The sequence below is a fragment of the Lithobates pipiens genome, unplaced genomic scaffold (assembly GCF_037356315.1).
Source record: "Lithobates pipiens isolate NorthernLeopardFrog02 unplaced genomic scaffold, aLitPip1_a1.2 Scaffold_19, whole genome shotgun sequence".
NCBI classification, from domain to species: Eukaryota; Metazoa; Chordata; class Amphibia; order Anura; family Ranidae; genus Lithobates; species Lithobates pipiens.
In genome coordinates, this window is record NW_027507764.1 from 487,791,450 (window position 1) to 487,818,995 (window position 27,546).

Genomic DNA, 27,546 nt, shown 5'->3' on the forward strand with positions numbered 1-27,546 from the left:
CAGTAAAATGCCGATATTTTTAGCGGTGCTTTTCGGCCACTAGCGGGGTGCTTTTACCCCCCACTAGCAGCCGAGAAAGGGTTAAAACCACTGCAAAACGCTGCTGCAGCAGCGCTATGCCGGTGGTATAGCCGCGCTGCCCCATTGATTTCTATGGGCAGGAGTGGTGTATACATCATTCCAAAGATGCTGCTAGCAGGACTGCCCTGCCAGCGCACCGCTCCAGTGTGAAAGCCCTCGGGACTTTCACATTGGAGACGCAGAAGTGGCTCTTTCAGTGCGAAAGGGGTCTTACATTGCATAGCCCCCATTGACACCAATGCTGTGGGGGTAATTATAACATCCACTGACATCATTGCTTGGGGTTATTAACAAATGGGCTTATTTTACTCCTGCTCTGCCTTGCTGCAAAAAAAAAAAAAATTACGTTTACAGCCTATTATGCATCTGTAGATCAGAAATAAAATAAAATTATGGGAGCATAGGAACTACTAAAATAAATACTGTTAAAATTTGTGAGTGATATCTGATTTGAAATATTTAAAGGGGTTTTAAACCTTTGCGGTTTTTCCCCTTAATGCATCCTATGCATTAAGGTGAAAAAAAAAAAACACCTGGCAGTCACCGGCCCCCCAATCCCCCTTTTACTTACCTGAGCCCCTTCATCTGCTCGGCGGGGACGTGCTGTCCTCCTCTCCACGGAGTCCGGCTTTGATTGGATAGATTGATAGCAGCACAGCCATTGTCTCCCACTGCTGTCAATCAAATCCAATGATGTGGGTGCTGGGGAGCGGGGACAAGTCATAAACTTGGCGTATGTGGACGCCAAATGAATGAATCAGGAGTGAGTCAGTAAAATAACCCCCACGTGAGAGCGCTTCTCCTAGGGTGTTATCTAATTCAGGGAGGAGCCACGAGAGCCACTGAGGGACCCCAGAAGACGAGGTTCAGGGTCACTCTGTGCAACAAACCTTTAGTACCACTTTAAGAGCTCGTTTATACCAGAAGGTGGTGCAGGAAATCAATGTTACAATGTTCTGTATGCGCTTCCCACACTGCGTTCAAAACGCACTGGGTACGTGATCTCCTGCAGGTGTATATATATTTTTCTAAGGACACCTTTAACACAGATCACAATGGCAGTGCTTTTGCCTGCTCCAGATTTCATGGCACCATAGTATCATGCAATTTGGTGCAGTACGCTTTTGAAAAAGTAGTGTGTGCATTACATTTTTGTGCGATTCAATGTGATTTCATCCCAGTTAAATGAATGAGTTGAAAATTGCACCGCATGGAGTTGCACAGGAATCCAGAAGGCATTTCTAAAGCCGCATTGGAAAAACAACAAGCAAAATATGGAACAGCATGCAAGTAAAGTCCAATCAAAAAATGACACTCAGGTAAAAATTTATTGAAAATGATTGCACTCCAATCACTGAATCACCCTTTAAACTAAAAGCAGTGAGTTAGCACATTAGTCAGTGGTGGACACAGCAGCCTCCCCCCTTCCCCCTTATTAGACCAGGTCAGGGAGGCAGAAACAAACACCCCACCCCCTTCTCACAGCACAGCAGCTGAGGGAAGCGACCACCATGCCAACCCCCTTATCACAAGCTCACCTCGGAGGACACTGGCAGGGAGGGCAGCTGGCTCAGCCTCAAGTACACCAGGGCAGCAGCTAGCAAGGTCTGGAAAACACAGTGTGTGGTAGCAGCTGCGCCGCTCGGGTGGAGAATAGTAACAGGCCTGGTTGGAAAGAGGGCGCATGAGTTAGATTTCATCGTGGGGGTGTATAGAGAAACTTTTTCCAAAGCTACTTTTTGGCCTCTTGCACACGGTACAGGCATACCCCACTTTTAGGTACACAATAAGGTTTATTTACTAAAGCTGGAAAGTGCAAAATCAGGCTCACTTCGCAAGGAAACCAATGGGCTTCTAACCCTGGCTTGTTCAATTAAGCTTTGGTAATAAAACCTGGAAGCTCATTGGTTTCTATGCAGAAGTGAGAATGATTTTGCACTTTCCAGCTTTAGTAAATAGACCCCATTGTGTACTTAAAAGTGGGGTATGCCTGCACTGATGTTTGAGCATCTGCTTTTTTGGGCATAAATTTCAGGCATTTGTTATGCACATATTTATGCACGTTCATGCATTAGCACGCGCAATACATTCCTGGTTAAAACCGACCGCAAAATGCCACTGCAGCGACGCTTTGCCGCCGGTACGGTGGCGCTGGACATTGATTTCAATGGGCAGGGGCGCTTTAGGAGCGTTATATACACCGCTCCTGCAGCGCTGCAAAGAAGCATCTGTAAAGATGCTGCTTGCGGGACTTTTTGTGACGTCCTGCCAGCGCAGTGCCCCAGTGTGAAAGCACTCGGACGTTCATACTGGGATTGCAGCTGAGGCTTTTTTCAGGCGCTTTACAGGTTTACAGAATTTACAGGCTTTACAGAATATTTTTAGCACTAAAGCTCCCGAAAAATGCCTCCAGTGTAAAAGGAGTCTTAAAAAAATGTTTGGGGCAATAAGGGAGCAGTGTATACTCCACTCCTGCCCATTGAAATGAATGGGCACCACTGCCAAAGTGCCTGAAAAGTGCTACATGGGCGCATTTAACCCCTTTTTCGACCGCTAGCGGTGGTTAAAAATGCCCCACTAGTGGCTAAATAGCACCACTAAAACAACGGTAAAGCGACACTAAAACTAGCAGCGTTTTACCGTCAACACCCGCCCCAGTGTGAAATCAGTCTTAGCCCTTGTACACACGGTCGGAGATTCTGACGGAATGTGTCCGGTCGGACCATTTTGTCGGATACTCCGACTGTGTGTGGTCTGCATCGGACTGTTTCCGTCTGAGTACCCGACGGACCAACTTTTCCAACTTGCCGGTAAAATTTTCTGCCAAAATGCTCCGATCGGACATACTCCGATCATGTGTAGAGAATTCCAATCGGACAAAGTGCCACGCATGCTCAGATCAAATTCCTACACCAAAGCTATTGGCTACTAGCCTGAACGTAGTCCCGTCGTAACGAAATAACGTAATCACGTCGGATTTTCCGTCCGTGTGTATGCAACAGTTTCGGACAAAATCCGACGGATTTGGTTGTCAGAATCTCCAACCGTGTGTACAAGGGCTTACTCTCTCTGTAACCTAAAAGCTATCCTATTCTGTAACCATAAAACTACCCCTCCCTTTGACCCTAATGCTATTCCTCCCTGTAACCCCAACCCTTACATTAACTCTTCCTGAAATCCCAGGTCTAGCACTAATCTTTCCTGTAACCCTCCAAGTTACTCTACTTGTAATCCCTACTCTAACACTAATGCCCTGTACACACGGTCGGACATTCCGACCACAAAATCCGTCGGATTTTTTCCAACAGATTTTGTCTGAATCTTGTGTTGCATACACATGGTCGCACAAAATCCGCTCATTCCCAGTGAGATGACGTACAAAACGTACGATGGGTCTACGTAGAGGCCAGTAGCCAATAGCTTTCGTCCCCAAATTTATTCTGAGCATGCGTGGCACTTTGTGCGTCGGAATTCTATACACACCATCCGAAAAAGTCCAATTGGATTTTGTTGTCGGAAAATTTTAGGTCCTGCTCCCAAATTTTTTCAGACGGAAAAAGCCCACTAGAGCCCACACATGATCGGATTTTCCAACAACATAATCCGATCAGACTTTTCCCGTCTGAATTTCCGACCGTGTGTACAGGGCATAAGGCTGATCTCGTATGGACAACTCTGAGGCTAGCAATCCTGTCGCTGGCAATTTGTTGAAATCTCCAGCAGCAGAATTGATAAGAGGCTGCCTATTTGTTCCTAAGGCGTCGCTCCCTCTATATCTTAGTCAGCAAGATGTCAGTCCCAATGGTATTGACTGAGATTAGGCAGCATTTGGGCCAGTGACCGAGCGTCATCTTGCTGTATGGGGATACAGAGGGAGCAATTCCACAGGAGTAAACAGACAGCCTTTTTAGTGATTGTGCCCCTGGAAATCTATCATTGGCCCATTTAACATCTCCCTGTAAAGCGTGCTTTCCCGATTTCATCCATAGATTCTATTCCATAGTGGATGGACCACTCTCCTGCTGCTGGCTATTTTTTGCTGACATCTGGTACCCTAGGCTGCCAGAATACCTGAATAGTATTTGCAGCTGATTGGCTTGGATTAGTCACCGGCGCAAAAATTAAAAATAATAATAGTGAAATTTTAATAATAAAATTTGATGTGCTGCAGTTAAAAGGCCCTATACCATAGGTTAGGCAAAAAATGTATTCAAAGAAGTGTAACTGCACTGATCCAAAAAGTGCTATTGCAATATTACCACTGATACTGTGTTTAAACCTTGTGTACCAACCTTAACAGTAAATCTATAAACTATAAAGTACAACGTGACAATAAGTCAATATAAAGTTCAAAATATCATAAAGTGTAAACTATCACAACCTAGAACATAGGTATTTTATAATAATTCCCAAAGTCCACTTCCATTTATCATATATATTCAGTGTACATATTATGTGCTCCAATTTCCATCCGTGCTTTATAACAGGAACTTATCACCACTTCATGTGCCACCACCACCTTCCAAAATGGGCACTCACAAGAGCCGATGATGGATGATTAATTTTTATGTGATACCAACACTAGCATGGAGTAGGGATGAGCATACGTTCGACTCGAACGTCGGCTGTTCGCCCGTTCGGCGAGTTCCGAACGTTATGGGCCGTTCGTGCCAAATTCGCATCCTGCCTGTGGCCAATCATAGCTCAGGCTGTGTAGTACACGCCCCACACTATATAAGGCCACCAGCGCGGCGGCCTTGTGTAGTGTGTTGGTGTCTGTAGCAGTTAGTGAGTGTTCTGTGTACCTTCAACACAGTATACACCGATCGTTATCGGCCGATTTTTCGTTCTTGCTCTTCTGTAGTGGTTGTTGTCTGCGTGCCCTGACCGCAGTATACACCGCTATATTCACCTATATAGCTAGCGATATATCTATGTTTTATAATAGAGCTTGCAGTCAGTGTTAGGAGATTGTGCGTGCTGTCTGCATGCTCTGAACCCAGTATACACCGCTATATCCACCTATATAGCTAACTATCTTGCTCGTTTTAAATAGAGCTTGCAGTCAGTGTGAGGAGATTGTGCGTGTTGTCTGCGTGCTCTGAACCCAGTATACACCGCTATATCCACCTATATAGCTAACTATCTTGCTCGTTTTAAATAGAGCTTGCAGTCAGTGGTAGGAGCTTGTGTGTGCTGTCTGCGTGCTCTGAACCCAGTATACACTGCTATATCCACCTCTATAGCTAACTATCTTGCTCGTTTTAAATCGAGCCTTTCAGTCAGTGTGAGGAGATTGTGCGTGCTGTCTGCGTGCTCTGAACCCAGTATACACCGCTATATCCACCTATATAGCTAACTATCTTGCTCGTTTTAAATAGAGCTTGCTGTCAGCGGTAGGAGATTGTGCGTGCTGTCTGCGTGCTCTGAAAAAGACTGACGGCAAAACAAATTATACAGGGGTGATAACCCTTCCCTATGTTTTCCAAAAAGCTTAAAAATAGTTTTTTTGACTGGAGCTACACTTTAAAAATGTACCAGTTGAAAATTACAAACAGATTCAACTTAACACAACAAACCTACACAGTCCCTGTCTTGTTTGCACCGCCTGTATACTGCTGTTCTGAGTATATAGGGCCTGGGGGTCACACGTATTTCCTTTTTTTAATATGGGTACGGGGTTCCCCTTAATATGCGTACAAGACCCAAAGGGGCTGGTAATGGGCAGGGAGGGCTGCCCATGCCATTTTTCTCAATGATTTTCAACCATATTGCAGGAACCATATATAACATTAAAACCGCAAGCAGTTTTAAATGACGTTATTTACATTAAATGTCATTTTGTGCAGGGACTTTTCTAAACACGGGAAACACGTGGCACTTCACAGGCATACTACAGACACCTCCCAGGCACGATATTTAAAGGAATATTTCACTTTTTTTTTTTCACTTTAATCGTCATTAAAATCAGTGCTCCCGCTAAAACGGCCATTTTTAAAACTTTTTTTTGCATTGACTCATGTCCCCTGGGGCAGGAGCCAGGTCCCCAAACCCTTTTTAGGACAGTATCTTGCATATTAGCCATTAAAATTAGCACTTTTCATTTCGAACGTTCTAGTCCCATAGACTTCAATGGGGTTCTAACGTTCGTACGAATTTGGGGTCCGTTCGAAAGTTCTGGAGCGAACCGAACCGGGGGGTGTTCGGCTCATCCCTAGCAAGGAGATATGAGGGGCATCTAGTGGTTAACTAGCCATCAAAATGCATGGAAAGTAGTTTATTTGGCTTTCAATGGTATAGTTCACACCAGTGATTGCAGTGCCAGTGCTGTAAAACGCATTAAAACGCACTGGAATGCACCAAAACGCACCTAAATGCACCAAAAATGCACTGCAACACACTTGTCCTTATTTAAGGTTAAGACAAAAGAGGGGGGTAAAAAGCACTGGACTGTATCAAAAAGTACCAAAAAGCATCAAAAATTCACTGGAACGCATCAATCCGTACAAGCAGAAAAGCACCTGGAACGCATCCAGACTGCGTTTCTATGGTGTGAACTGGCCCTAAATAAGAACACGGGTGTTCCAGTGCGTTTTTGGTGCATTTAGGTGCGTTCCGATGAGTTTCTGATGCTTTTTTCAGCCTTTCCAGTACAGTCCAGTGCAGGAAAAATGCAACATGTTCTTTTTTTTCTGGAACTGGAACGCACTGGAACTGCAAGCACTGGTGTGAACTATGCCATTGGAAACCATATAAATTACTTTCTGTGCGTTTTTGATGCAGAAGAACTGGACTGCATGTGGTGTGAACTGGCCCTTACCGTTAAGGTTGGTATACAAGGTTAAAAACCATATCAGTGGTAATATTGCACTAGCACTTTTTGGATCAGTGCAGTTACACTTCTTTGAATGCAGTCACTGTTTGGCTGGCCTCTTTCTGCCAGGCTGTTTCTCAATGGTTTGAAGCCGGGTGGTGTCAGCAGGGTCTGACACGGTTTGAATTACCTGTGAATTTTTTTCCTTGCTTGTGATTGGGTACTATTTGCAAAGTGAAGCCCTACCACATTTACTCAGCTCTGGAGTAACTGCACTTTGCAAAGTGCACAGTCTATTTGCTTTTAGTAAATCAAGCCTCTTTGTACCGCTACATTCATCTCTGTGACGGGATTCTTTGCACCAAAACTAGTCTTCCTGTGCCACAAGATACCATCACGGGTTATAAAAGTAAAGGTCTACTGTTATGTCTCACCCATGACATCTCAATTTTTTGGCGAGACAATAAACCTGTGGCACAGCTGAACCTGGCATTGCAGTTCATACATGCATATTTAATGGTGTTTATTCTGCTAAGTCAACCTAGGCGGTAGCAAAACAGTAATCCTGCTATTATGCACCAGTGGTGTGCAGCATTGGTGGGAACATTTATTTTATACTCTCATAGATTTTAGGACAAACTAAAGTGGTGGGTCTACCTTTAGAAATAAACATGTTATGTTTATTTTACTACAACGCATAGCTTAATATGTTAAAGTGGTATTAAACCCAGAAACAAACATTTCTTATATTGTAGCTTACCAATTCTTCAATGCAGTTTCTGCATTAGTTTTCTTTTTTTATGCTTTTTTTCCCTTGTATTTTTATTTGGTGATTCAGCCAGTAAATCGTTTTTTCAAAAGAAGAAATTCTCATGCAAATGTATCAGTTACATGCATGAGACAAACCATTTAACGCCGATGGGTGCTTACAATGCTCAGCTTTTATTTCTGTAAAACCTTTTCCAAAAAGGAAAAAAAGAACTGTTTCTATAACTGATTATAAAATGTGAGCTGGAGTTTGATTTCAATATGTTAGTGTATTTAAATCTGCTAGAACATCTAACACTACCCGCCCCCCACACTGAAAATGGTGCTGTCCAAATGTGCCTCAAGTGCTCCTTCATTCAGAGCGAGAACACTCAAATACAAGGGATGTGTCACTAGCCAGATCACCAGGTGAAAATATAGGGGAAAAGGCTAATATAAGAAAACGAATGCCGCCTCCTCATGTCTGGTAAGCTCAGATATATAGCATTTTTGGCTTTGGGTATAATATCCAAAAAATAAATAAAAAGAAAATACAAGTGGTACAGTTGTCAAAAACAATGCAAACTATTTTTTTTTAAACGCCAGAAAAAAAAAAATTTGTACAGGAGTTTAGGAGAGTTTAGGAGCTTTTAGACGAGTTTAGGACCATTCAGCGTTTTTTTCTGCCAGAAAAACACTCTTAAAAACGCAAAAAATATGTTTTTTTTTTCTGTGATGAGCTTAAAATATGCCTCTAAATGCCCTAATGTGCATGGACACCAAGGGGTTGATTTACTAAAGTCGAATAGACTGTGCATTTTGTAAGTGCAGTTGCCCCAGAGCTTAGTAAATGAGCAAAAACTCTGCTGACTTCGATCATCCAAACATGTGCAAGCAAAAAAAGTTTTATTTTAATTTTTCCTTGCATGTAATTGGGTATTCTTTGCAAAGTGAAGATTTGCTTCATTTACTAAGCTCTGGAGCAAAGTGCACAGTCTATTTTCCTTTAGTAAATCAACCCCATAGGATAACACCGAGCTGCTTCTACAGGTCAAACCAAATCTCCTGTAGAAGCAGTGTTTTTTTAAGCCCGGTGTGGGTTGACCCTTAAAATAAATTGACGAGATCCTGAAATGTGTGTTCTCTACCGATATGCTGTTTTCTTGGTGTGGCTGGGTAGGACTTGTGTCTGTCATGTTCGTGCGCTACATAGATAATTTTTAAAATATTCACTACTCATTGCTGGGAGTAGCAACCTATGTCATAAACAAGCAGCTTACTACTCTGTAGAACACACGAGGCTCAATGTATTATTGTGTGATTGTCCTATTCATTTTTGTTGTGTGTAAGTATTCAGTAGCGACCAGTCATCACTCACCTAACCTGACTTTAATAAACGAAAGGAACCTTGTGAATCATGGCAGTTTGCTGCACATTATTGCGGCACTTCGTTCTGGCTTACTATACTATACAACCAAATATTTGGGGACAACTGACCATCAAACTTATATGAGCTTGTAAGACATCCCATTCCCATGGACATTAATCAGGATTTGGCCTGCACCTGTAACAATCTCCACTCTAGTGGGAAGGCTTTACGTTACATTTTTGAGTGTGTCTGTGAGAATTTGTGCTTATTTAGCCAAAAGTGCATTTGGGAGGTCAGGTACGGATGTTGGATGAGAACACCTGGATTAAAATTAGTGTTACAATTCATCCCAAAGTTGACGGTTCTGTACAGGCCATTGAGTTCTATTTCACCAAACTGGTAAAACCATGTCTTTATAGAGCTGGCTAAGTACACTGTAGAATATCATGCTGGACCATACATCGGGTCTTCTCCAAACTGCCTCTACAAAGTTGAAAGCATGCAGAAGGAGGATACTTTGTATGCTGTGACATTGAAAGTACCCGTCATTAAAAACACCTAAACTCAACAAAAAGGGTGGTTCACATTCATTTTGGCATACTTTAGTATAAATAAAACTGAGGCCGCGTACACACGGGCGGACTGTTCGCCCAACTTTGTCCACTGAACAGTGTTTGGGCGGACAGTCCGCTCGTGTGTGGGCTTTCAGCGGACAGTTTCAGCGGACAGTTTGACGGACAAGGTTTTCGGAATTTCCGAAAAACTGTCCGCTGAAACCTTGTTTCAGCGAACAGTCCGCTCGTGTGTAGGCTTGTTCGTCAAACAAAGTTGCGCGCATGCTCAGAAAGGATTTTCACGCCGAAAGTTATAATGCAGTGTATAGGACGTTGTATTTTTCGTCCCGTCGTACGTGCCGTTCACGTCATCACGCACGGTTTCAGCAAACTGTTCGTCCGTCGTGTGTGGCCATGTCCGTCCATGCTAATTTTGAGCGGACTGTTTGCCGAAACTGTTTGACGGACAAAGTTGGGCGAACAGTCCCCGCGTGTGTACGCGGCCTGAATGTTTTCATCTCAGTGCTTCCAAGCAGTAAATCCATTTTTATAACACACAATATTTTGTGAGACAATATTTAAAAATCTAAAATCTATTAGGCCCCTTTCATGCAGGTGATCTGATCAGGTCCACCTGTCAGTTTTAGGCGCCCGAGTGAAAGGCGCCTTACCGGTCCCAGTTCTCTTTAAAGTGGAGGTAAACCCATTCATAAAACAGATTCATTTCTGGCACTTTTCGGAAATGTAACACTCCTATTGGTTGTGCTCTCAATCAGTCAAACTATCCAATGGCTGGGGTCATAACTGATCGCATGTGCAGCATCCTGGCAGTTGTTGATTAAACAGAGGCCAAGATGGCAGCTTCCTTGGCTGAAAACGATAGGGGAGGGGGTTTACTTACAATGATGTAATCATTTATTTATCTATTATAGATAGTCAGATCAATACTGTGAATTTTCCCGAATACCTGAGAAATTTATTATAGCCTATTCTTTGAAGTGCTGATTGTGTCATTTAAATTGGTTTTATAGTGTAAATGATATAGACACGCTTCATTCAAAAAGTTTCTGTATGGTTTCACATAGATGAAATGTCTTTTAAGCCATGTACACATGATCCGAACATCGTATGAAAAATGCCTCTTCCGAACGATCGTATGGTAATCAAATCATTAGTACAGAGCTTTCGAGAGCCAATCAGGACAGTTCATCCGATATTATTCTATCGGACATGCACGGAAATTTTGTTCGCACCGTGCCAGATCGTACGATTTTCGTTTAATCAGTACAGCTGTCGTTCGAAAATGCAATACAAATGCATTACAACACATGACATCACTTTCGATTTTCTATTCTGTCATACGAGAATTTTCGTGACTTTAGTAAACTCATCAGATTTGACGTGAGATTAGCATGCAAAAAAAAAATGGACGATCGTTCCTCCGATAATCAGATTGTGTGTTAGGCTGGTGACCACCTATATTATTCCCCTACTGACACTTGATGCACAATTTTCTTTGGAGAAACCCATTTCTGAAGGATTTATTAGTAATTCCAGGTCTGTCATGTGAAAACGGCAAACAAATTCCTGTTTACATTAAACAGCATATACTGGCACACATATCCATCAGTGTTCACAAAAACCTTATACGGTACTTTACTGGAGAGTTAGCGCATTTGTTTAAAATCACAGATCCGTAAGAAAAGCTCTGTAAATTGCAGAATAAAACAGTTGTCAGGGTAGAATGTGCATATGGTATATGTGTAGGATAGTTATATATAGAAATGTTATATATGGATAGGTTTATCTTAAGAGGTACAACTATTTATTGGAGCTCAAGAAGCACAAACGCACTATTTCTGAAATTCTGGACAATATTTCTCCTAACTTTTACATGTAATGAATGGACCAGAATGTCCATTCATTACTGTGTGTGGACAGCTGTGAATACACACTGGAAACAGTTGTATAGGCGCTGCAACTTTCCTACAAAAAAGCTCCGCCCGGTGCTCAGACCTCGAGGCTGCTGACATCTCCAATGTACCAGAATAAGGAAAGGGATGGTTGTCACTCAGGATGACATCAAAAATGGTATTTCTTTATTAAATACATAAAGAAAGATGTTTTAAGCTGTATTACAGCGTTCTTCATGTATTTAATAAAGAAATACCATTTTGGATGTCATCCTGAGTGCCAGCCATCCCTTTCCTTATTCGAATACACAATGGGGTCCATTCAATAATGCTTTTGCAACACATTTCCGATGGTGTGTAGTCAGAAAATTTGCAGCAAATTCTTGAAAACCCTGCAACATTGCAATTGTTAGTATCAATGTGTGTGAAAAAATCACAAATATCTTATTTGCAACACTTCGATTATTATAAATAAATTATTAAAGAAATATTGCCATATCAGTTATATGGAAGATGGAGGTAAATAAGACCTCTTCCATGTTAAATGTGTCACATGTGTAAGAATGGTGTCACATCTTTTTGTTATGCAACATAATGGGTTTTGACGTCTTCTAGAACTGATATTTAATATGGTTCCATTACTCGCCCAACTTCTCCAAATAGCTGTGGAGATATAGATGAAGTTTTGATTATAATATCTTTTTAGATTACAGTGGTCCATTCACACGGGCCATAAGAACATCCCAAGATTTCCAGCACCAAGAACCTGCAGGCTCCTGCTTCTAGAATGACAGGCGCGTGTGAATAATCACTCAGCCTATATGATGCAATGACAGGCTGACTGTGGCAGCAGCCAGCATCTACCTTTAGTGAATATAGAATATATTCTGTCTCTGTCCAGCCAAGGTTAGTGCAGGTATTCACTGGCCAAGCAAACAGTCATGAATAGCTGCTGTGGTCAGCCTGTCATTGCATTGTATGGGCTGAGAGGCTATTCACATAAACACACCTACATATTTACATAGTTACATAGTAGGTGAGGTCGAAAAAAAGACACAAGTCCATCAAGTCCAACCTATGTGTGTGATTATATGTCAGTATTACATTGTATATCCCTGTTTATTGCGATCGTTCATGTGCTTATCTAATAGTTTCTTGAAACTATTGATGCTCCCCGCTGAGACCACCACCTGTGGAAGGGAATTCCACTTCCTTACAGTAAAGAACCCTAGATGTAGTTTAAGGTTAAACCTAATTTCTTCTAATTTTAATGAGTGGCCACGAGTCTTGTTAAACTCTGTTTAATTTATTCATAAATGATATAGAGGATGGGATAAAAGCTGGAGCAACTAAAGCCGGCAGAATTTTAGCATGCATAAAAAAGGGGATATACTCCAGAGATAGAAATATAATCCTTTTTCCGTTCCGCAACGATCAGGAGTCTATCTCTTTTATAGCCCGGTTTCCTTAACTTGAGGCCAGAATACCAATTCATACCGATAACTACCCCTATAGTTGGTCCCCTCCACCCCAGGCAATCCCCTTCGAGTTATACATGTGAAATCGCATTTTGTTAAACTATAACAGATCTGTGGCGATGTACTATCTCTGATACATTGTATATGTTGTTGATCTCTGTTTAGATTTTCAAACCGATCTGTATGAACATGTGTATGTTACCCTAATTGTTCCAATAAAATCTTTGAAAAAAAAAAGAAATATAATCCTGCCACTTTATAAAACTCTGGTTAGGCCATATCTGGAGTATTCTGTCCAGTTCTGGCCACCAGTCCAAGGGATGTGCCGGAGAAGGGAGAGTCCAGAGAAGGGCAACACAATGAATAAGGGGACTGGCGGACCTCAATTATGAGGATCGACTACAAGCACTAAATTTATTCTCGCTGGAGAAGAGACACTTGACAGACGACATGATAGCGATTTACAAATACCTCAATGGTGATCCCAGTGTGGGAAAAAAACGATTCAGTCTCAGGGAGTGTGAGAAGACACGGGGCCACATAATGAGATTGGAGGAGAAGCGGTTTAACCTTAGACTGCGCAGGGGGGTTTTCACTGTCAGGCCAGTAAGGATGTGGAACTCTCTTCCACAATTAGTGGTGTCAGTGGGCAGTATTCATATTTTTAAAAGACTCTTGGACGTGCATCTTAAGGAACACAACATACAGGGATATTATAGACTGACATCATTATAGACTGATTATAGACTGACACACATATACCTACACAGGTTGAACTGGATGGACTATTGTCTTTATTCAACCTTACCAACTATGTAACTAGATGTAACTATGTAACTATGTCATGGTGCATGGCTTTTTATACACATCCCACGTGCATTTCCAGCCATTTTGATCTCAGGAGCTAGACTCACCTATGTTGACCACTTGTCAACTGTGTGTTATAATGGCTTTTTAATAGGAATAGCGTGGTATGCTAATGCATGGCAAAGCAGTAAAAAAAAAACTCAGGTAAATGCAGATGTATACAGTAGATGTGAACCAAGCATTGAATCCCTGCTTTAGGCAGTTTGATCATTTTTGAGACACACCCAGGGGGGCATTTGGGCTTCATGTTCATAGCTGCTTATAACTCCAGTCTGACCCACCTATAATATACAGTATGTATAGGGAAATGTTCTGGGTATTGCTGGGTATGTGAATTTGCAAGCAAGGCTGACTCTTCACCTCCTCATCAATGTAAAACCCTAACAATGTCTTTAAGAAGCTTGCCTAAAGACTCATGTCACAATTCATTTGACTAATTGGGAATGACTCATTAGCAAGCAGTAAACTAGGAAGCTATAGAAGCTTAATGGGTCAATGGTCTCTTAAGTGTTTATTAAAAGAACTTGAGGATATGGATTTCCTTTGGCACAGATGAGTAGGCACTAATCTGTTGTTTGTTCTGGAATTACAGTGCTGAGGGGTGGGGCGCTGCATGGCACCTACAGACTGAAACAATTCCACTTTCACTGGGGATCCTGCAATGGGCACGGCTCCGAGCACACTGTGGATGGAGTGAAATATGAGGCAGAGGTAAGCTAGCATTTTCATTTCTCAGCTGACTGCAAACTGTCGATGAATGATGGGAATGCTTTAACATTAATGTGATAAAACACACACTATGTATATTCTTTTAAAGCTGAAGTATGGCCAGTATACAGCTTACAGAATACAGATCAAAATGCAAATTGAGATAATTGGGTGACTCCATACAAAGGTTTTAGTTTTGGACAATATGGGCATCAGATTTATTTTTCTTTTGTAGCGATTAAAACGATTTTCCCTCACTTCCTGTGTGGTCACTGAAACGGGAAGTTTAACAAATGTTTCCAACTGGGCACAGACAGTAATAAAGCATTATTAAAGGTACGGTCTACCTTTAAGACCACGTTTCTTTTTACATCTCAGGATATAACAAGGATATAATGTCAATGTCACATTCCCCAACCCCTTACCCCCCACATGCCTGAATTGCGAGATGCTTCTCCCTGGCACATCCGTACAGATCTGGGGCAGTTTGCAGGAGCCCGAGCCCTGCTCCCATGAAACACTGATTAACGTTACAGTGCTCTGCAGGCTTCATTTTAAAGTTTTAATAAATGCATGTTTTATTAACATGTATACAAAAGAGAAAGGTCTGGTGTCACCAGTGACACACCTCCATCTCCGGAATATGCAACAAAAGAGAAATTCGCCCTGGGACTTTGAGAGAGGTGAGCACAGTTGGGCCAATAAGCATAACAGCAGTAAATATAGTATAAAGGTTTATTCAAATAGAGATAATACATGCATGAATAGCATACACAAATTCAAAGCTGTAAAGGATACATATAAATAGTAGTACATGGATAAAATAGCAGTCATAAAACACAAAGGCATCTGGTGTACCCAACGTGTTTCGCGAGACACAGCTCGCTTTTTCAGGGGTGGATGTGTGTGAAATGTACCTACAATGGAAAAATACAAGTTAGGTGTATGGCATAATATTGATTGCATAAACACATGGTAAGAGGGGCCTTGGTACAAGGGACCCCATACTCACCACTAGGCAAGGCCAGAACACTGAGACCCCTTTCACACCAGGGCGTTTTGCAGGCGCTATAGCGTTAGAAATAGCGCCTGCAATCCACCCTAAAAAAGCTGCACCATTGCTTGTAGTGTGAAAGCCCGAGGGCTTTTACACTACAGCGGTGCGCTGGCAGGACGTCAGGGAAAAGTCCTGCGAGCAGCTTCTTTGGAGCGGTGAAGGAGCGGCGTGTTTACCGCTCCTCCACCGCTGCTCTCCATTGAAATCAATGGGGCAGCGCTGTAATACCGCCGGCAAAACGCCGCCATTTTAAACCTTTCTCGGCTGCTAGCGGGGGGTAAAAGCGCCCCCCTTAGTGGGCGAAATGTGCCGCAAATCCGGCGGTAAAACGGCGCTAAAAACCGCCCCCACGCTATGGGCGGTGTGGTGTGAAAGGGATCTAAATGAGCAATTCCAATAGGGCGGCAGCGACAAGTGTCTCATCCGGGAGCTAAGGAGGCGAAGCCAAGCAAGACTCCACTAAGGGCCAACTGGAGGATGAGCATGGCACAGATGAAAAATATGTGTCCCTAGAGGTCTCACATGATGTCGATAGGGGATATCAGCTGTAAACATAAGTATGTGTATCAGAATTGTCTAAAGTAACAGAGTAAGCATAAGTATATAATAACATGTATGCATATGTATACATTAAACAACCTAAGCTAATGATGACACCAGATGCCTGTGTGTTATATGACTGCTATTTTATCCATGTACTACTATTTATATGTATCTTTTACGGCTTTGAATTTGTGTATTCTATGCATGTGTTATCTCTATTTGAATCAACCTTTATTATTATTATTATTATTATTATTATTATTATTATTATTATAATACAGGATTTTTATAGCGCCAACAGTTTGCACAGTGCTTTATAACATGAGGGCAGACAGTACACTTACAATAAAAATCAATACAGGAGGGATCAGAGGGCCCTGCTCGTTAGAGCTTACAATCTAGAACCTTACTATACTATACTATATTTACTGCTGTTATGCTTTATTGGCCCAATTGTGCTCACTTCACTGAAAGTCCCAGGGTGAATTTCTCTTTTGTTTTATTAACATGGATGCATTTGTCACATGTTTGACTACGCCTTAAAAGTAGCATGGGGAAATGTTAGGTTCCTTTGCTCTGTGTGACCCCATTGTGGAAATCTCCTTATTTCCTGTTTGGGCACCAGGACAAGAAGTAGGAGGTAAAATCTTCCAATGAAGGGTATAGATGGCAATGAAAACCTGAAAAGCATTTAAAACCATTCACTACTCTAACCAAAACCAGAAAAATATGTTTTGGCTGGAGTTGTGATTTAAGACTAAAGTCCAACTTAACCTAAAAAGTGCACCCAAACTTGGGATAGGTATAAATAGAAAATTCCACAGAATTGTATTTGAATTTTTATTGCCAAGCCCACTTCATCCCAAACTGATATTTCTGGACTAAGAAGGCAACAGTTATCTCACCACTCCGATCCAAGAGAAATCAGGAGCCATCACTCAATTCAGCTTTTCGGTTATGTAGTCCGGTGGGCCTTTGCCTTGTTTTTGTAGCTTGCAAATACTTCATCATAACAAAAAAAACTTATAAATTTTATGTCCATGATGTGAAATAAAGGACTAGGGAATCATTTCTGCAAACTGCCCAGTGCCGTTTTAGCAATGTGAGATTCAGGATTTTGGGTGCTAATGAACTAGAGCTCCCAGGAGGCCCTCTAGCTATTATGTGTGAGGCTAGGACACATGGTTTGTTAGCAGTCTACAGGTTGCCAATACACGTTTTAATGTTTCTTTTATCTGTATTAGTGCTAATGGTTTTCTAAAATGGTGTCTCATTTATTTATTCCTTGTTGGCAGCTTCACTTGGTGCACTGGAATACTAAATATGGCAGTTTTGGTGAAGCCGTAAAGCATTGCGATGGTCTTGCAGTAGTTGGTGTCTTTCTACGGGTAAGTAATCAATTGGGGTTTATTTGACTTACTTGAAGAGGAGCCCATGGCTTCCTCTTGCCCCACTATACTTCTTAAACTGGCCATACATATATAGATGTATGTATTTTTAGTCCCAGCTTTACACTGTATGCATACTTTGTGTTAATGTAACAGAATGTCCCTCCACTGTGATATCTGGGAGGAATGTAAGGAATGTGGTTGTATTTCCGACCCATTTCTGCCATGATAACATCAAGCTGAGTTTGTGTAATATATATACGGTTTGCGTATTGTAAATATAGTAGTGGAGGAAATCATAATTGTATGAAGCAGTTCTATGCCAATTCACTGCTGCATAACAGTTTACAGTACACTCCAGTTAATGTAGGTATACACAGTAGTTGTATTGTAAATATATCATTGCAGAAATACATACATCAGTGTCAGGGGTCGGGCTTGGAGACCAGTAGCTATAGCAGTAGATGGGCTTCCACCAACCAACTGAATAAGCACGCAAGAAGGTCACCATGGTGGATGACACAGGCTCATCCGGGGTGCAGGCTACTAACCGGTATTCATCAGAGCTCCTGATGGTGGAGATTGGTTTTGCTGCATGTTAGTACCAGGTTGAAGTCCTCATGATCACCCCACCAGGAGGTCAGCATGCTGGGTCTAGTAATAGAAAAAACAGGTAGGGATCAAGCAGAAGCGTAGTCAGTATACAAACCAGAGGTCGGTAACAAGTGGTTGCAGATTGGAATCAAGCGGAAGCATAGTGGAGGAATAGGCCAAAGGTGGTAGTGGAGATAAGGACAGCTGCAAGTTCGCAAAGGATCAAGATATTGGCTGTTGAGAGCACAATATTCTGCCAAACAGGAAGTGCAGAACCATGGCTTAAATTAGAAGGTTCATGGGAAGATCAAAGAGTTCACCAGAAACAGGAGACAAGGCAAGATTGCCCTAAGAAGTCAGATAGAAATGTTGCACATACATTTTACTCAATGTGGCAAGCTTGGCTGGATGTTCCGGGATTGCCACCACACCAGGTAATTAGAGATAGGCTCCTACAGGGGTAAATGTTTCAGGAGATCCAGAATAGTTGCTGACTAGGTCCTATAACACACAAGATCCCTTATAGTATTAGTGACTTGGGTAGGTCGTGTTTGTTCGTTTTTGGTTAACCCTCAGGGCTCTGAGCGTTTAGATAGGTTGAACTGTTAGGTTTTTCATTTACTCCATGCTTCCGTATATATGTCAATCTTTGTAATTCTGGTTTACGTATTTTTGTATGGATTATATTGGCCAGCAGCATATCATTGTATAACAATTATACCTTATTTTCTTATGTTTTAATTTGTAATGCTATGCTCCTTTTTTCTACTGTATACTGAATGGCATACAACACAATTACAGTACAGTTCAATACAAATGGTACAGGAGGGCCCTGCTCGTAGAGCTTACATTCTAAAGCAAGGGGGTGGTGGTACAAAAGGTAATAGCTGCAGAGAATGATTTGATGAGGGTGGCTCGGGGACAGTAGTTAGGTGGGCTTCCCTGAATAAATGAGTTTTCAGGGATCTCCTAAAGATGGACAGGATAGGGGCTGATCGGACATATTGGGGCAGGGAGTTCCAGAGGATGGGAGAGGCTCTGGAGAAATCCTGAAGGTGAGCACGGGAGGAGGTAACAAGGGAGCTAGAGAGCAGGAGGTCCTGGGAAGAGCGGAGAGGACAAATCTTGCTTTTTATTAAATAGAGGTAAAAAGGGTTATTACTTAAATATATATACATTTTTTTATAATGGCCATAGCCAAATGTCTTTTTCAAAGTAAAATTGTCACAGACATAGGCAATGCAAACTGGGCATATGATGTCAAAAATGCAAAACTAGAGTTTACATTCAGTAAATACTGCCTGATTGGCAGCTCCATTGCCAAAGGTAGTTGAAGTTATATTCAGTTCCTAACTTTTCCTGTATTACCACCTATCCTTTTGCTCCTTTATTAGTTAGTGGATCTGTTCCTCATATTAAAGGAGCAGTAGATTTGCTTGGAAGGGGCTGTTGTGACCTTTAAAGAAAAATTTAAGATTTGCTTATGTTTGGCTTTTTAGATCTCTGGATCTAATGATCACTTTTATATACAGTTTATACTGAAGGTAACCTCTGTTTTAGTCTTTTTATATGCTATGCTCAGATTGAATTGCCCAGGTTTGAGACAGGTTAATTTAAAATACAAATGCCATATTATCAGGGGAAAGGTACAATGCCAATCCAATGAAAATCTAACATTTATTCTTAAAGTACCACTTGTCACATTTCACCTGTTTGTCTCTTATGAACTACCGGTATGTGTAATAATAATGCAGCTGTACTGTATCTGCTGACATAAAGCCTACAGAGAGCCCCCATTTGCTTTTACATTGACCTTCCCCTCTCATTGTACACTATGTGTACAGTGTACGCAGTAAGCAATGCTACTGAGGTGTGTGTAAGCAGATCTTGGTTTTTCTCGTGTAGTATAAATTGCTGTCACCTTCTCTGGTGTTTGTAGACTAAACACTCCAGCAAACCTGCCACTCCCTATCTGTACCTGCCATGGGAGAAACACATTAACTTTCTATGAATGCTTAAGAAGCTATTTATACCTTTTTACATTCTGCTTCTTAATGTTAGTGATACATTATACAATTCATTACTGCGGAGATACCGGGAAAATATGTAGAATGTCGAGCCATAGATCTACAGATCACTTCAAAAGAATGCTGGCTAGGGAGAGATCTCTCCATTGTTGGTAGTAGTGCATGCACACCCTCTGTATAGCAGGTGTTGGTAGTGCATGTACACCCTCTGTATAGCAGGTGTTGGTAGTGCATGTACACCCGGTGTTGCTATTGTTGGTTGTACATGAGTGTACAGCAGGTGTTGATGGTGGCTGTATACTTTCTGCATAGAAAGCATTGGTGGTGCATGTACAATCTATTCATTGTGGGTGTTAGTGATACATGTACACCCTAGACATAGTAGGTGCCAGTGGTGCTTGTTAAACACCCTTTTGACAGGTATTGGTGGGGCATGCATGCCCTCTGTATAGCAGGTGCTTGTGGTGCATGTTTAATCTCTTTTTAGCAGGCATTGGTGGCGCATGTACATACTCTATATAGCAGCTGATGTTTGTGCATGTACACCCTTGTTATAGCAATTGTTGGTGTTGAATGTATGCTCTCACTATAACAGATGTTGGTGGTACACGCACACCCTCAGTATAGCAGGCGCTGGTGGTACACGTGCAACCACTATAGTACGTGTGTTGGTGAAGCAGTGAAACTTTTACAGCTTCTGAACAGCAGGTTTTAGTGGTGCATGTACAACTGCTATAAGGCATGTGTTGGTATAGTAGTAGAGAGCAGGTTTTAGTGGTGCATGTACAACTGCTATAAGGCATGTGTTGGTATAGTAGTAGAGAGCAGGTTTTAGTGGTGCATGTACAACTGCTATAGGGCATGTGTTGGTATAGTAGAAAAGAGCAGGTTTTGGTAGTGCATGTACGGCCTCTGTATAATTGCTATGATTGTGGTTGTTCTACTTCTATAGTATTTGCACAGCAAGTATGTCTCTCATTGTGCACAGATACTCATTCTGCTATGTGTATTCTTGTGACCAAAAGAAGTCTAAAGACAAAAAAAGTGGCCATTCATCATCGGTGCAGAACAGTGCACATAGTGGGGGGCTGATGGACATTCAGGGTCCTTTATTCCCATAGCACATTCAGTTTATATTAACATTTACAATAAAAAAATAACAAGGGTGCCAATGAGTTTGTCCACTTAAATATGTCTTAATCTGTTGATCAAATTAATATTATTTAGAAAAAAATGCGAACCTACCCCCCTTGTGCAAGCAGCGACATTATAATTATTAAAGTACTTTATTGAACAGTTCATAACTATGTACAGTATCAGCTTTTATTACCATAGTCCTCATTTGTCTCTTCTTTATTCAGGTGGGAGAGGCCAGGCCAGAGTTGCAAGCAGTGATTGATGCCTTAACATTAATTCAAACAAAGGTAACATCTACTGAGCTTTTCAAATATTGTTTGAGACAACAAGCCACCTGAATTCACATAGCTCCATAGTGACTTATATAATCTTATCTCACAATGCTATAGGAACTATATGCATAGTCACTGGAAATGGAATGACAGTAAAGGTTTCATGTCTATTGACAGTTTCTAAACAAAGTCAGTGTTTTCCAGTCTGTAATTATGCATCTAGATTTCCTGACTCACTAGTGCAGTGATGGCGAACCTTGGCACCCAGATGTTTTGGAACTACATTTCCCATGATGCTCATGCACTCTGCAGTGTAATTGATCATCATGGGAAATGTAGTTCCAAAACATCTGGGGTGCCAAGGTTCGCCATCACTGCACTAGTGTATTAAGAGTCACCTGTGTTAAGCTACCAGTATAACAGCCCAATCATTAAGAAACTCCCATTAAGCTGATCCATAATTTGATTCAATTAGGAAGGGTCCTTTCTTGCCTCTGTTGACAGAAACAACATGTTCATACCTTGCCTGCCCCTTTCCCCCCAATGGGGGTGTACAGTTGTAGGCACCAGCCACATCACACTTACCACAAGGGTTGGAGCTTAGCCTTAAATTGTTACTAAACCCAGGACCCTGCATTCACTATATCTGGTCTCCTACACCACAGTACACAGATCATGAAAAGGAAATAATTTTAGCAAATATAAATTTCTAAATACCTTTTCTTATCAGCAGTAGATAGCAGTCTTGTGACTTCTACCAGTATCTGGCCTGAGCACTGGTTAAAGCTTGTAGGAGGAGTTTTCATTCTTCTCTGACTGTCCTATGAGGCCGCACAACCCCTGGCTTTCTGTCTGGACAGCGCTGATTTGGCCCTGTGCTGATCACATGCACCCTCCCAAAAAAAATTCTCTAGCAATACACACCAGACTGAGCATGAGCAAAGTGCCTCCAAGTCTCTGTACTATCAGCAGATGGATTAGGGACAGAAAAATAAGGGGAGGATCAGAGAAGACAGGATCAAACAGCCTTTTTACATAAGGCAGAGGATTATCTCCTTAGGTTCCTCAGTGAGTGTACCAAGCATACTTTACTGCATATACAGATTGATTTTACTGGTGTGGGTTTAGTAACACTTTAACATCACTAACTACAGCACATATATGAAATGTCTGGTTATATTTCATATTTTCTTGGGATGTGCTTCCACTACATCAACCAGGGATTTTGTGATCATTGTGTGAATAAAGTTTCACAAGCAGCCCTGTTTTGGTGAACACTCATGTTGAAAAGGGTTTAATGTATTTATGTGCTTGATAACAAATAAGTAGGAAAACATATTTTTAGCAAATCAACTTCTGTGTTTTCTCTGTCTTGCTTTTATTATAAACACTTCTAAAAAGGACCTGTGGTGCCCTGGAAATACAGCTCAAAGCAAGGCAAGCCAAACACAGTCTCAGTCAAATATCTACACGGCAGATGTGGGCTTGACACGTGCTTCAAATGCACATCCAACATAGGTTCACCAATGTGAACCCTAAGGAGAGCAATACCTAAAATAAAAGCAGTGAAGGATGTCTGTTTACATAATCAATGCCAATCTCATCTGCAAAATGAAAGATGCCCAGTGCCCAATCCCGCCATGGTGGTGCCTTCAGAATAAAGACTATTGTTTACCGCCCAACTCAAACTTCTGGCAGGCCACCAAACCAGTATTCTGATCTTCAAAGAGGAATTTATGCATGAATATCATCGTTATCTGCTCCAGTTATATTGTGTTTGGGTTCCCTCATGGGAAAATAACTTATATCATGCAGACATGGCTTCCACCTCTAGACTATATCGGTATGATACCAATTCAATGTTTATGTTAAAAAAAAAAAACAACAGAAAAATGCCAATAAACTTATTTTATTTCAGGGAAAAGAGGCTCCTTTCCACAACTTTGATCCTTCAGGGTTGCTTCCAAATTCTCTGGATTTTTGGACTTATCAAGGATCTCTGACGACTCCGCCACTGCTGCAGTGTGTAGTCTGGACCGTCCTAAAGGAGCCAATCACTGTGAGCAGTGAGCAGGTATGTCTAGACCAGAATTTCAAAGTTTAAAGCTATCACAATGCAAAAAAATTATCAGAGAATGTCAAATGCATCCAGGAACATTTTGTTGTCCAGATTTGATGTTTTGCAGCTGTTTGTACAGCATATTTAACTTAAATTGTGGTGGGTTGGAAAATCAAAATTTCTTACCTGTCCAAACCGAGGCAATACAGACAGGACATATACAGAAAATACAGAAAATATATAAGCATTGTGGTTACATCCTAGTGAGGTCTATCCACTATAATAAGGATTACCTGTGAACTCCGCAAGCCTTTGGAAAAAGACAAAAGTGATCTGTCTCTGCCTTACCCCCTTACCGAGTACAGTTACTTAAGCTGGTGTTTATCCGTTAAAAGTTCAGAAACCACTGATATACTACTGTGTAAGTTTAGATTTTGATATATGCTATGACTGTCAGTTTTCATGCAGAAGGGCATCTTTATCTTATAGCAACATCAGTATTTTTTAACCACCAGCATAGTCTTATTACAGTGTACATTTTTCTCTTACATCAATACAGAGTAGACAGCTTTCATAACATTTTAAAGTGAACCTGTCACATTTGTCAGTGCCCATGCTTTACAGCCTGTTAAATCAGCTGGATTCTCTACCATTTATATCCAACATCAGTGTTAACTTGAAGTCCTTTAATACAGGGAAACGAAAAGGATTCTGCTTGCACATGATCAGGCCACAGCAGCTTTCCGTGTCCCCTCTGTGACCATCTGTTAGGCCGTCCAGAACGGGGAAACCTCCAAGACCTCCTGGTAGTCTCGATGCTTTTCCACTCCCTCCCCCCATACATTGCTATTGGCCAACACTATGACAGACTGCCTTCTTGGATAATAAGAATTTATGGGAAAGGACATTCACGCTTTGACAACACCAAAAAGTGCCAAATCTTTGCCTAACTTTGACTGTTCTGCAAGTCCCAGGCGTTAAATCCAGAATAGAGCAGGAAAACTTCCAAAAGATTCTGATGATGAATGCACATTGACTACTACAGTGGACTCTGATGTAAGTGGGACTCTGATGGGAACCCTGATGTAAGGGGGACTCCTAAAAGGGACCCTGATGTAAGAGGGGAATCTGATGGGGACCCTGATATGAGGGGACTCTGATGGGGTCCCTGATGTAAAGGGGCACTGATCGGGACCCTGATCTAAGGGAGACTCCAAAAATGGACTTTGAGGTTAGGGGGCCACTGATGGGTACCCTGCTATAAGGGGGGTTCTGATGTAAGGAGCAGCTTCTAAAGAAGGGGCTCTGATGGGGACCCTCATGTGGGGAGGTTCCTTATGCCGCATACACACGACCGGACTTTCCGGCAGAAAATGTCCGACGGTCTTCCTGACGGACTTTTGAACAAACAGACTTGCCCACACACGAACGGACTAAAGTCCGTTCATTTTGAATATGATGATGTATGACGGGACTAGAAAAGGAAGTTCAATCGCCATTAGCCAATAGCTGCCCTTGCATCGTATTTGGTCCAACCAGCATACAGATGAACGGGTTTCTCGATAGGAATTGAGTTCATCGGACAGATTTGAAACATGTTCTATTTCTAGGTCCGTCTGAATTTTTTAAAGAAAAATTCTTGGACTATACCACACATGATTGGACTATATGACGGGATGATTCCGTTGGACCTATTCTGCTGGAAAGTCTGGTCGTGTGTACGCGGTATAAGGCTGATTTTGCTGTTAAAGGGGTCCTGATGGGGACCCTGGTGCATGGGGGGGGGGGGGTGGTTCTGATGCAGATCCTGTTGTATGAGAGTTCTGCTGGGGACACTGATGTTGGATGTAATGGGGGGGTAGGGGTGCGTTTCTTTTACTGAAGTTCTTTCTCTTTTTGTTCTGAATAATATCATGCTGATTGCTGAACAGATTAAACATAATTCATTTATTCTGCTTTGCTTTCTAAATCTGATTTATTTCAACCTGTAAATATTTGTAAACTATACAATGTGGCCCCTCATAGTGAAACGTTTGGAGACCCCTTAGCCTTTTTATATTGTAGTACCAACTGTCAGTCTACTGTCCTTAATTATGAGGAACGACTGCAAGTGCTAAATGTATTCTCCCTGGAGAAGAGACGCTTGAGAGGATATTCGATAGCGATATATAAATATCTCAACTGTGATACCAGCGTAAGTATGAAACTTTTCAGTCCCAGGGAGTGTAAGAAGACACGGGGCCACACGATGAGACTGGAAGAAAAGAGGTTTAACCTGCGCAGGGGTTTTTTCACTATCAGGGCAGTACAGATGTGGAACTTCCTTCCATAATCGGTGCTGTCGGTAGGATGTATGGATAGTTTTAAAAGACTGTTGGATGGACATCTTAGCGAAAACAATATTCAGGGATATGGGAAATTAAACTACACAGGTTGAACTGGATGAACTGTAACTATGTCTGTGAGGACAACAGCTGTCATTATGCTGTTTTGTTAGAAACATTTAACAGAATTACATTTAAATTATTACTACTAATATAGGGGTCCCAATAATCTTTTATTATTTAATGTTGTTTTGGGGTCATAAACCTCAGAATTGGATAATCCTTTGAAACTCCAGAATTTGTTTTGCTTTGTATATATGTGGCAACTATTAATAGCATGATATTATGTTCACAATAAATGTTGCAGGTTTCCTATAACATCTCATTGCATTTCATCTTCTTCTTGCTCCGTCTAGCTGTCAGCGCTCCGAGGCCTTTACTTTAACGATGAGCATGAGAGTTCCTGCCACATGGTTGACAACTATCGCCCACCACAGCCACTGAAGGATCGTCATGTTCGAGCATCATTCCATTAGGAGGAGAACCGCCCATCTGTAGTGCAAATCTGCTTGCTAATGTTCAATTATCTCTCACTGTGTGCAAACTGGAAGCCCTTTCTTGCTCTATGCTGAAACTCTAATCCTCTGGCAAGTATTAGGATCTGATTAATGAAATGTGAAAGTCGAATGACATAGGCAAATCTTTTCTAATGTGAGGCGTTGCTTACAGCTTCACAGAGCCTAGCTTCTGCTTGTTTTCTTCTGAACAATGCTGCAATTACTAGGGGAGAGGGGAACTAGTGTTCTGCAGATTCTTCTAGAATTATGTCTTAAAATGCAGATAAAAACTTGAATGAAGTACCTACATACACTGATATGTATTTTATAATGTGCACTAATGTGTGTTTCAGATTTTACCTATTCCAGAGGAAAATATATTGCTTTTAATAGAGTGTAAATATTTTAAATAAATAAATATATATATAAATAAATATATATATATATATATATATATATATATGACAGATATATATAGGAGAGAGTCTTATTGGTGCTAATTTTGCACAATTTTGTCTTAAATTTCCAAAATGAACAGAAATAAACATGAAATTATAATTGTATTTTGGATACCATAATAAATACTAAAACTGCAAACTTGTGTAAAGTGGCTTTATTTTCCTAAAGTGATTGTAAATCAAATTTAAAAATAAATAAATAAATATGTTATACTTACCTGTGATTTTGCACAGATGTACAAAGAGGCACAAGGGCCTATTGCGTTACCAGATAAAAGTTTATTAAAGAACAATTTATCCGTACATACAATGGCCAAAGGCTAAGCCCTTGTACACACGGTCGGACATTCTGACAACCAAATCCGTTGGTCTGACGGATTTTGTCCGAAACTGTTGCATACACATGGTCGGACAAAGTTGTCGGAAAATCCGATTGTACATAACGTGATGACGTTATTTTGTTATGACGGGACTACGTTCAGGCTAGTAGCCAATAGCTTTGGTCTAGGAATTTGATCTGAGCATGCGTGGCACTTTGTCCGTCGGAGTAGGCTACACATGATTGGAGTATGTCCGATCGGAGCATTTTGTCGGAAAAT

At 41.4% G+C, this 27,546-nt stretch overlaps 1 protein-coding gene across 1 annotated transcript in view; it reads left to right on the forward strand.

Moving 5' to 3' along the window:
* Positions 1–27,086, forward strand: part of LOC143997387 (carbonic anhydrase 2-like) — a 54,690-nt gene extending 27,604 nt beyond the window's left edge. The window contains exons 4-8 of the mRNA XM_077492976.1: positions 14,416–14,534; positions 17,427–17,519; positions 21,502–21,564; positions 23,468–23,623; positions 26,349–27,086. Of these exons, the coding sequence (XP_077349102.1) occupies positions 14,416–14,534; positions 17,427–17,519; positions 21,502–21,564; positions 23,468–23,623; positions 26,349–26,468 (551 nt within the window). The 3' untranslated portion in view covers positions 26,469–27,086. The remainder of the gene's footprint in view (positions 1–14,415; positions 14,535–17,426; positions 17,520–21,501; positions 21,565–23,467; positions 23,624–26,348) is intronic.
* The last annotated feature ends 460 nt before the right edge of the window (positions 27,087–27,546 follow it).